Source organism: Macrotis lagotis, chromosome X, assembly GCF_037893015.1.
Source record: "Macrotis lagotis isolate mMagLag1 chromosome X, bilby.v1.9.chrom.fasta, whole genome shotgun sequence".
Classification (NCBI taxonomy): Eukaryota; Metazoa; Chordata; class Mammalia; order Peramelemorphia; family Peramelidae; genus Macrotis; species Macrotis lagotis.
This window is the reverse complement of record NC_133666.1, coordinates 144,638,658-144,650,226: the sequence shown is the minus strand read 5'-3', so window position 1 is coordinate 144,650,226 and position 11,569 is coordinate 144,638,658. Positions and strand designations below refer to the sequence as shown.

The window sequence follows — 11,569 nt, the reverse complement described above, 5'->3', positions numbered from 1 at the left end:
CAATGTTGTCATTATATCCTGATGTTTCAAAATTAGGTATGTAATCTCTATTTCTTTGACTTCATTTAGGGACATGAGTTTTAGCATGAGGATAAGATGTACAGAATGGGGAAAGCTGAAAAAGTCCCAAAAGCACCCAGTCTACCTCCTACCCCCAATCTTGGTCATAATGATATCAAAAGTTTGTCCCCTGGTGCACCCCACCCAGTTCGGGTGTCCTTTTCCTCCCTCCTCCCACCAGTCCCAGGCATACAGTCAATGAGGAAGATAAGCTGCATTGTAACACTCCTTTTTTTATATAAATATCCGCAAATATTACAGAGCCAACATCCCCCATTTACCCCATGGAGGGAGCCAACTGAATCTTTGTTTTTGAACAAACCCACCACCTTAATAGTCTCTAAGGTGACCCAGAACACAGGGGTACCTGCAACTCCCTGAGGCCAGGCTGGGGCTAGGGTTATTGTTAGGAAGAGTTCAGGAAGGCAGGTAGCTTCCAAGGACCTGCCTGCCTTGCTCTGCTCCGTCCCCTGTTCTTTGGTCTGTGGGACATGATGAATTCAGCCTCCCTGCCAGGGAATTCAGGGACTCTGAGAGGAGGAAGCAGCATAAAGGTAGATACCAAGTTCTGCCTTAGGACAGCAGGCCCCCAAGACTCTTGGGAATAGGAAAACTGACTCCTAGGGGAATGCTTAGTCCGGAGCACCAGGACCTACACATTGGAGAGGGACAGAATTTCTGAGGCTTAAGAGTACAGGCTACTGGAAGCCTGAAGATGACAAGAAACAAGATATAAGGCTGGAGGGCCTTGCCAACCAATCAAAGAGGACTTTCCCCTTCCTCCAAGAATGGCAGAGCAGATTAAATACAGTATCTCCCTGGACTTAGGAAGGCCATTTTCCTATTTGTCCCTCACCTAAATCACCAATTTCCTGAGGAAAATAAAGCCAAGTCCCTGGTTCCTCCTGCTGGGTTCCCAACCCCAACTTCCCACCAGGCTTTCCCCTTTCCTTCCCTTCTTCCCCCCCTCCCCCCCCCCCCAGACAGAGAGGCGAGAGGCTGGGAACAGAGCACCAGTCTGAGGATTTAATTAAACAAGGGAGGGAGGAAGAGGGCTTGGGCTGAGGGGGCACCCCTGTAAAAATGTACAAAACACCTGGGGGGGCCATGTGGAAGGGGAGATAAATATGTACAGGGAACCCCCCTCCCCCCAACCCCCCATCTTCTCTGACCCTATCAAGGAGGGTCACTGGTGACTTCTGATGTCCCAGCAGCCCCACCCTGCTCTCCCCCAGAAGGGAAGGGGGAACAAGAGGCCTTGGTGTGTATGACTTTGGCCTCAGGCTTGATAAGCCTTCAGGAGGCTTGGCTTCCAAGGGACCCTCTGAGGGAGCCCAGACTTAAAAGGGCAAAAGGGGAGGACGGGGAGAAAAAAGAGAGGGAACAGTACTACCTCTCACATGTCACAACCTCTGCCCTCCAGGTGACCCCCATTCCTCTAGATAGTGGCTCTTGCACTTTAACCCCTTTGGGGGGGTAGGGGTGGGTCTGGGACCTCTATTTTCAGGATGATCCCAAGGCTGGGGTAGTGACCTCTGACCCCAAAACAATTCCACAGAAGCCTAGGGGTCATGACCTTTGCCCTCCCAATTAGGTCACAATCTCCACCCTAAGGTTGGGTGGGGAAGTGAAAAGGGGGGGAGGGAATTGGAGCTCTACCCCCAGCCCCTCCCCTCCCCTCACCTGTCAGCTCTGGGTGGCCCTGGTGGCCTAGGGGGGGAGCCAGGCCGAGGGGCGGGCACCAAGGGGGGCGGAGCCCCCAGGAGGGCCCCAGGAGGTGTTTTGCTAAGCAACTGAGGGGGGCCAGGCGACCATAGAGTAGAGGATGGGTAGGCTCCAGACCATAGAGGCGAGCTGTGGCCACAGCTCCTGCCCCTCCCAGTTCCTCCCCGGCCTCATAGAATCGTGGGGGGCGGGCCAGGCGTGGAGGGCCTGGCAGCCATGGTTCCAAGAAGGGGGCACATCGGTCAGAAGGGCTGGGACCCAGGAAAGGAGGTGGTCGGGGCCGATCAAAAAGCAGGTGTAGGCTGGGAGGCCCAGGGACCTCCTCCTTCCTCTCTTCCTTCACCCTCACAGGCTCCTTGGGGGGTCTTACCCCCTCCTCCCCGGCCCGGGACTTGGGGGTGGCTGGGGAAACTCGAAGCTGTGGTCGGGAAAATGGGAGATCCCTAAGGGAAGGGAGAAGAGATGTGCTTAATAAATGGTTGCTGCATGAATGAATTGAACAAATGGCAGTCACAAAAGAAAAATGAAATGAGATTCTCTCTTTGTGGGTGGGAGCAGAAGACGGATAAATGAAAGAGTCTGGTTAAGGTCAAGGGGAATTGAAGGCAGAGGCACAGGAAAGGAGAAGGAGGGTTACTGTGTTTGGACAAAGCCATACCTATCTTTTTCCTCTTTGGGGGCTGCGGGCTCGCGTCTCTCCACTGGACGTTCTTTGTCTGAGCCGGGTGTCCGGGCAGCTTCAGGGGGTCGGGCCCAGGCAGGAAAGGCAGGGGGGCCACGGTGTAGCCGGGCCCATGGATCAGGAGGAGAGGCAAAGGCAGGAGGGGCCCCTGGGCTTTCTTTCTGGGCAAAGACAGCACCAGTGTCTAGAAAAAGAGAAAAGCCCAGTTGACCAGTTATGAGAACTAGGAGCTTCAGGCTAAGTGCAAAATGACAGAATCCAACTAGCCTGCTGCTCCACCACTGGATTACAGGACCAGCACAAACTTAAATGGGTGCTCCTACCCACCCCAACTCTTTTCCCCATCTCCCTTACCACAGCACCCCCCATACCCCCATACTCACTGAACGTAGGGCTGCCCAGGCCTCCAAAGGCCCCATTGGAGAGGGCAGCCAAGGATGCAAAGCTGGTAGGACGCCCAAAAGGATCTGGAGGGCAGACAGAAAATCAGTCAGTAAAGCAGAGACAGCATGTGCCTTTCTCTAGCCCTGTGTTCAGGACATAGGAAGGTATGGCAAGGCCCCTACCCTCAAAGAAACTAAGAAGTCTTTCTGGGGAGACAAGACATTGTACATAAAAAAGTGAAATAAAAGAGATGTGAAGCGGTTCTAATGGAAGATTTCAAAAGAATAGGAAAGACAAGTGTTACGTGTTTCCAGGAGGGAGAGGTCACCACAGACTGGGAAAACAAGGTCTTTCTTAGATCCAGAACAACAAGAAAGGATGTTATCATTTGAAGGGACTTACTTCCTCACTTTACAGAGATGTTAAGGCCATGAAAGATATGGCTCACTGAATGTCACATTACTAGTTAGTGGCAAAACCACTTTACACCAAGTCCAGGGTCCTTCCAACTAAACTCTGTTTCCTAATGGAGACAGACTTATACTGAGCTTGATGGAGGAGGGGGTGTTAGGCAGGTGAAGAACATAGTAAGCAGAGACTCAAAAAATTGTATGTGGTGAATTCAGGGGTTGGGAAGAATTAAGAGCTTTGGGCCTCTGAGCATAGGGTCATCACTCCTTAACTTAGTCCAAGGGCTAATATAAGGATGATCATGAAGAATGGCTCTTACCAATGTGGGTACTGGGGCTCAGAAAGGATGCAGGGGGCCCAGGAGCTGCTGTAAAAGGGTTGGCAGCAGGATGGACAGCACCTGAGAGAAAAATGAAGATAAAGCTTTCTGCAGAGGGAATTCAAACCTAAGATTTCCAAGATTTATCGACCAGCAAATGGGAGAAATGGAAGAGATTTACTTTATAGAAAAGGAATAGATGAAGAAATGGAGACCGAGAATGGAGCCTTGAGTGACTTACCCAACACTATAGGATTAAAGTTAGGGGCACAATAATACCAGAACAAAGGAAAACTGTTTCAAGGCTAGTGTTCATTCCAAGACTCACCTGTTGCGGTGAAAAGGGAAGCTGGGTGGGAGAGCTCCTGTCCAGGAGGAAGTCCTCCATAGGCCCCAGGAAGGCAGGGCAGAAGGTCATTCCGAAAATCCAGCTTATGAGGATCACCCTGCATTAACTGGAAAGAAAGAACTATGGTGAGGGATTTTAGCATCCTCCTCCTTTCTCTATTCCCTTCCCCAATGTTTCCTTAGGATGCTAATTCCTGGAAAGAATAGGCAAATAGGTTAATCTAGTCTTGGGTTCCCTCTCAATTTCCTTTTGAGACTCCACTGTCCTTGGACACTTTGCCCAACATCCTTCTCACTGAAACCTGGCCCCATACCCAGAGATAATTGATTGGAAAATAATTTGATAAATTAAATCCTCTAGAATTATCAGTTCTTCAGTATATATGGGAGAGGTGTTTTATTTTTATAGGAAATTCCTGAGAATTGAAAAATGTTCACAACCCAAAGGAATGAAGTCTTGGTAATAAAGTTGTAGGCACTGATACAAGCAGATAGGGGAGTAGTTTTGGGGGCAGATGGTTCTCCTGCTGCTCCTCATCTGCCACTAAGTTACTATATGTGACCTAAGTCAAACACAAAAAGGCTTCTCCCAGGACCCATCCTTCCTTCACTCACTCTCATACCTTTAGCCCCCCAGCCTCCCTACTTTAGCTCTTCCACCCTTATCTACCAGTCCTGATACCTTCATCTTCTCCTGGTGCCTCAAAATCATATAGGCCACTCGCACATGCATGGCACACCACTTCCCAGGTTTCTGAGGTATAGAAAGGAAGAGAAATGACACCATTAGCCAAACTTCACCCCTTCCCCGTCACCCATAAGACCTAAACCCATGCCCTTCTCCATCCCTGCCCCTCTCCCATCCTACTCACCCTCAGTGGGGGGCGGAAATGGTCAGGAATCTGAAGGGCAGGAACAGAAGGGGGAGGACAGCTTAGTGCCATCTGCCAGCACTGACTTTGGCAAACCCAGATTCCCTAAAATACTAGCTTCCCTGTGCCCTTGTGATCCTGGCCTCTGAGCCCAGACAAACCCCCTTAAAATAGCCCTCTCCCTTAGGATAACCCAAAGCCCCTTTCCCTTGGTGACTACCTGCTCCTAATAGCTCTAATTGCCTAATGATCCCCAGAAATTCTCTCTTCCTATGCTGGTCATTTCTTAAAAGAAATTTTCTCTTTCTTTGAAATCCCTGCTCCTCATTCCTATTCCTAGGAAGGCAGAGACTATAGACCCTAGAAAGTCTACAGGAAGAATATTTTTCCTTTTTTATCTCCAGGAGCAAGGAAAAAAAAAAAAACAACACAAACCCAACCCATTGAAAGTTCCCTACTTTGCCTACATGGCATTTCATCCTCATGATGCACTCAACAGTCTCTCCCAGGCTCACCTGTGTCCCCTTCTGGGGCAGCCCACTGGGGACCGGCCCCAGTCGTGGTGGCAGTTCTGGATTCGTGCTCTGGGGGAAAAAGAGGGAGAGTGAGTGAGGAGATGGGAACAGAGATTTGGTGTCTGAAGACATCTGGGACATAAGAGTTAATTTCCCTAGGGCTTTGGAAGTGGGACAAGGAAGATACGATTTACAGAAAGATAGGTGGAAAAGAATATGATATCTGAGTTTTGAACACTCACCTTAGGCTGGAAAGCCCCCTGCAGAGAACCAAAGGAAACAGCAGGAGGCAGACCAGGAGGGAGGCCAGGGACAGCAGGGGGGAAGGCCGCATAGAGCTGTGAAGAGAAAATGACCAAACTGGGGGTTGAGAACAACAACAGCAACAAAAAAAAAAAACCTCTCTTCTTGCCTATCATATTGTTCCCTTGCTTTGGAACTAAGAATTCAGTGTTATCTCATCTTCAGCACAGATTTGGGAGTTGCTGGCACCCTGGGTCCCTAGCACACTGAGAAGCTCTATGCTGAGTAAACACTCCTTAAGCACTGAGAAACTTGCCAGGTTACTCCCATACCCAACCATGACCCAGGGCCCCTTCATACATCACTCACATTATGCCGGAAAAGGCCTTCAATTTTTCCTGGATATTTCTCGAACTATAAGAAAGAAGAAGGATAAATTAGAAGTCCAAGACACTAGACTTCCTTATCTCCTGCTGGATGGGCCTCCCATATACAGGTTCAGATGGTTCTCTCCTATCCCCCCACCCACAGCAGGGGCCCCCCTCCCCCCACCCACCCACATCCCTCCCTACTGTCTACCTCAGCATGCACCTCACCATCCCTCACCTTCAAACAATCAGGCAACTTCCCCCACTCTTCCAAAGGCTCCAGATACCCCTTCCCACCATTGCTGTACCCTTGAATGGGAGGGGAATCTCACCATGTGGGGGCCGTGGGGGGGCAGCAAGCCAGGAGGATAGGGGGTGAAGTGCTGGTGGGTGTGCTGGTGGGTGTGCTGGTGCTGGTGGTTGTGCTGGTGGAACTGGAAGGCCAGGGGCCGGGTTGAGCCCCCTGCTCCCCCCACCTCAGGGCCTCCCTGGGCACTCAGGAACCGAGTACTCAGATCCTGCCGCATCAGCTCCTGCTCTGTGAGAGTTGACCAGGACGGGGTAGGATGGAAAGAGGAATTTATGTCCCCTGGCTTCATGCCATCCTATCACCTTACTTGGGGCCCCACCCCTATGGGTGTCAATCCCTTGCTTCTGCTTCCTCCTGCTCCAACTTTTTGTGGATCAATCTTCCCCATTGGCCTCTTTCCTCTTTGGGATATCTTTCTTCTACTTCTGTTACTCAACATTTTTTCCTTCAACCTTTCCCTTCAGGCTTAAACACACACCCTCTTCCTGCTTCCATTATCCCTTGAAATTGAATTTTTCCCCAATCACTGCCCCAGTGATTCTTTCTCTAGGATCCATCTTTCAAAGCCACACAGGCTCTTGAAGACTTACCAGAGAGGGCACTGGCTGTTGCAGCCCCAGGGTGGCCTGCCACCTGCAGCAAAGGTGGGGGTGGTGGTAGAGTAGGGCCAGGGGAGAATAGGGCAGGATGGGGTGGGGGGGGAGGTGCCCGTAGCCCAGTAGGGGGAAAGCCATGGCTGGCCAGAGGCAAGGGCAAGGAGGGTGTTGGGGGCCGATGGGAGAGTTGAGCTGAAGAAGATGAGGAAGAGGAAGAGGAAGATGAAGAGGAAGAAGGTGGAGGTGGGGCTACTGGAGGCGCAGGAGCCTTTGGGGGTGGCCTTGAAGAGCTGAGGAAAAAAAAAAAGGAAAACATGAAAAATTTGGAAGAATCCCATCTATTAAGGGGAAGGTCAGATCTGCTAAGGGCACCCTTCTCATGTTCAATGCATTTAAAAAGCTTTTCTCCATTATGAATCTTGTGGTAACCTAAAAAGTGAAGCTTATAGACAAATGTGAGGGTGTACTCCAATGACCCAATCTCAGGCAGAGAAGTCTTTTGTTTCCTTTGTTTCTGTTGCTTCCTATTTTTCATTCAGGATCCTTTTTTTATCATCTTTTTTCATCCATCCTAACTTACCTTCACCTTTCTCTTCCCTGACCCTGCCATGAATATAATGGCATTTAACTTCAATGTACTGTTTTATATTATTCAAAAATCAGACCTTGGGCCTCTTTCTCTTCCTAGGCCTATTACATCCCCAGTCTCCCTCAAGTCTTCCTTTTCCAAGCTACATATGGTTCTCTCTTTCAGTGTATCCCCTTTTCCAGGGTGCAAAATCGCAAAAGAATACTAGACAGAAAAAAAGTCTGAAGCCCTAGCCTTTAGTCCTGATTTTGCTTTAATGTTATAGCATGGTCTTTTTTTTTTTTTAAGATTTTTGTAAGGCAAAATGGGGTTAAGTGGCTTGCCCAAGGCCATACAGCTAAGTAATTTAATTATTAAGTATCTGAGACTGGATTTGAACCCAGGTACTCCTGACTCCAAGGCCGGTGCTTTAATCCACTATGACACCTAGCCGCCCCTCTATAGCATGGTCTTAAGCAAATCATTTTCCCTCTCTGGGTCTTAGTTTCCTTCTCTGTAACATGAACCCTAACATTCAATAATTCTTAGTGTTTCACATCAATCTTTGCTCTCCCTAGTGTTTCAAAGCAGGACACCAACTGTTTTTACCAGTACCATGGGAATAACAATAGCTGAAATGGAACAAGTAGAAGGAATATACAGAGATACATATGTACCTCCCCTCAAACACACACAAACGTACGCGCGTGTGTGCACACACACACACACACACACACACACACACACACACACACACACACACACATATACACACACATATACTTATATATATGTATAAATGTGATGACACAAATTAACTTCCTGGGTCACTTACCTGCCAGTGCTGAGGTCCAAGCCACTGCCATAAGTGGAAGAGCGGATGCCGAAGGGTGAGACCCGGAGCTGCAACTGTGGTGGGGGTGGGGGTGGCAGGCTGACAGGGGCTGGCATTGGGGCTGGGGGGGTGGTTGGGGGTCGGGGGGCCGGTGGAGGCAGTGGCTCCTTGGCAGGGAAAGGCACTAGCAGCGGGTCGGGTCCTGGGGGCTGCTCCTGACTCCGCTCCAGCCCCGACACTTTGGGGATCACAGAGAGTTTCGCTTCACAGTTCCCATTTAAGTTGCCATGGGGGCCCGAGGCTGGAAGGGGAGGGGAAGGCACAAGGTCAGTGAAAACTGAGTGCTTTGTTGTCCCTCCTCCCTTCCTAGGAACAACTAATCTACAGGCCTGCCCCCCCCCCCCCCCAGGAACAAACCTTTGCTGGTTGAGACAGTAAATGATGGATCAAGGTCATCGTCAGAGACCTGGCAAGGAAGAACAGGGGAAATAGTCAGTTCCTGGTGGCACAAGAGACTCTACCCAGAGATGTCACGATCCCAAATTTAAATAGCCTCTAGGCATCCCTGGCAAGATCTGCCCCTACCCAACACAGGCACCAACTCACCCTCTCGTCCAGGTCACTCTCTGCATCGCACTGGAGAGAAGGAGAGACAGAAGTGTCAGGGGAGGGGAGAAGAGTTGGCAGGGGGCACGGCGGTGTCTGCTGGAGAGAGAGTGGGAAAAAACTGGGCAGGGAAGGACCACTTACTATGTATCCGGCTTCCAGAGAGTTTCGGGAGGAGGCCTATAAGGGAAGAGTACACAGGTGAGGGATGTGCTCATCAGGAAGAAGTCAAAGGCAGAGTCAAATGGGCATCTGACTCCATGATAAGGCTGCTGTCCAATTCAAGTTCAAACTCCACAAGATTGGGCCAGTTTACTCTATAGTCAAGTCTAAATTTCCTCCTATCAGAAGATCTGATTCAAGCCTAGATTAGTCCCAGTCCTATTTAGTCCCAATCGTAAAGGCTTATGGAATCTCAAATAGCAATAGAGATTTTTAGGTCACTTAAAACAACCACCCAGTCTAAAGAAATTTTTAATTTGAAAAACAGTCACCTGTAGCCTCTGCATAAACACTCCCCAGAAGGGGAGATCACAACTTACTGGACAGGTTTAACTGTTGGGAAGTTCTTTCTGAGCTATGCTCACCTTGGGTCTCGGTGCACGACATTTTACAAGCCTCTGAAGAAATATTTAAACATATCTGTACTCCTCTTACCCTCTCAATCCGACAAAGCAGGCTAGAACTCTCATGCTCACAAAAGGTCTGAAACTTTGGCCTGTTCCCTCTGCCTTCTCCAAGGTTCATATTCTGAGACCCCAGGTCATCATGCCTTGGATGAGCTGTTTCCTTTGGAACTCTAAGTTCCTGAGTCCTACTCCCCTAAAAATTCTCGAGTTAGGAGTAAACTTAAGGGCCATCTAGTCCAACTTCCCACTGAATACAGGAATTCCCCCTCTACACCATTCCTAAAAGAGCAGCTTCTCTGTAAACTTTCACCCATCAAGCCTAGCTCTGCCCTCTGGAGGGCCGTTCTGTGGACCTGTTCCAGTTTGTTCTCGTCCCTCCCAAAATGTAGCGCTCTCAATTTAACGACAAAGCAGTGCAAGGCCAGGTTGGCTACCCGAGGACCAAAAGAAGAGTTGCCGGGGTGACAGGGCACAGAGCAGGCGGGGCACAGCTCACCTCTTTCCTCCTGCGCTTGCTGGACCTTTTCCGGGCACGGTCCCCCGGGGGCCGGCCAGTCTCCCGGTCGGAGCTGTCTCCTGGCTCCCCTCGGCCCCCCGCTACACCCCCCCGCTTCCGCTTCCCGGAATGTTTTAGCCGATGCTCCAGCCGCTCCGGGGGCTGAAGGGACGCGTCCTTCTGTGGGAGAGACAACGGGGGGCTCTGTGGGGGCCGGGCCGGCCGGGCCCCCCTCCTCCCGCCCCGCCCCCGCGGTGAGCCCCCCTCACACAGCAGCAGCCGGCGGGCAGGCGCCCAGCAGCGGGCAGCGAGGCCCCCCGGGGCCCGGCCCCCGTGACAGGTCCGGCCCGGGCCCCCCCCCCCCCCCCCGCGGCCTGGCGGTGAATGGCCGGAGGGCGGCCGGCCCGGGGCGTGCCCGGGCTGGGCCGGCGGAGCCGGTCGCTCCGGTTCGGTGCCGCCCCCCCCCCGCCCCCTCCCCCGCTCCGGCCCGGCCCGGCCCGCCGAGGCCTCACCTGCAGGGCCTCGAGGCTGGCGAAGCTGGCGATGGCGAAACCATCGATGAGGTCCTCCTCCTCCTCCTCCTCCTCCTCGCCCTCCTCCTCCTCGTCGTCGTCGTCCTCCTCCTCGCCGCGGCTGCCCGAGCCGGGGGGCCGCTTCCTGGCCCGGGGCCGCGGGGGCCGGCGCCGCCGCCGCTTCCCCCGGGGGCTGCCCCGCTCCCCCGAGGAGGCGGAGGACCAGGGCCGGGCCGGGGGCGGCGGCGGCGGCGGGGGCGGCGGCGGCGGGGGCGACGACGACGACGACGACGAGGGCAGCAGCGCCGAGGCCGCCCCGAGCAGCGTCCGCGGCGCGTCCCCGGCGGCCGCCCGCCGCCCCCCGCCCCGGCGCCGCCGCTCCCGGTCCCGCCGCGAGCACCGCCGCTGCCGCCGCGGCTGAGAGGCGCCCTCGCCGCCCCAGCCCGGCGGGCCGGGGGCCGGGGCCGGGGCCGCCGCGGTCTCCATGGTGACCGCCCTCAGCCCCGCATCCGGGAGCAGCCGGAGCCACCCCTCAAGCCCGGAACCCCGGGGGCTACAGGCGGAGCGGGAGGAGGAGGAGGAGGAGGAGGAGGAGGAGGAGGAGGAGGAGGAGGAGGAGGAGGAGGAAGAGGAAGAGAGGGCCACAGCCTCCCCTTTAAGGCGGGGTTTACAGTCCTCCCGGCGAAAAGCTGGGGGCCGCCCCTTTAAAGGGGGAGCCGAAAGTCCTGAGGAAGATGGGAGCCGGCACCACCCCTTTAAGAACGGGCTCAGAGTCCTCCGAGTGGTGTAGGTCACCCCTTTAAAAGGGGCTGAACGTCCTCCTGAGGGAGACGGGGAAACCACCCCTTTAAAGAGACTCAGAAGTTGGCGGCGGCGGCGGCGGCAGCCCCTTTAAGAACGCCGTGTGCTTCTCCCCCCCGGGAGGGGGTTTCAAGTCCTCCTGAGGAAAAGCAAGGTTCAAACCTTTAGAGACGGCACCGGGCTCTCAGGCAGACGCAGGCCCAACCTTTGCGAGGACTTAAGACCCTCCAGGTAACGAAGACCGCTAGTTTCAAGACTTTGAGGTCCTAGTGACACGAACGACCCCCGC

At 53.2% G+C, this 11,569-nt stretch overlaps 1 protein-coding gene across 1 annotated transcript; it reads right to left on the bottom strand.

Moving 5' to 3' along the window:
• Window positions 1-273: 273 nt before the first annotated feature.
• Window positions 274-11,042, bottom strand: FBRS (fibrosin). Its single transcript, XM_074207978.1, is given in 19 exon segments — window positions 274-1,873; window positions 1,876-2,228; window positions 2,444-2,651; window positions 2,851-2,934; window positions 3,582-3,662; window positions 3,910-4,036; window positions 4,612-4,683; window positions 4,802-4,831; window positions 5,317-5,385; window positions 5,559-5,654; window positions 5,929-5,973; window positions 6,260-6,465; window positions 6,828-7,123; window positions 8,237-8,537; window positions 8,654-8,702; window positions 8,843-8,872; window positions 8,987-9,022; window positions 9,968-10,147; window positions 10,480-11,042. Coding segments are annotated over 19 exon segments (2,883 nt in total). The 5' UTR covers window positions 10,966-11,042; the 3' UTR covers window positions 274-1,739.
• Between the last annotated feature and the right edge of the window lie 527 nt (window positions 11,043-11,569).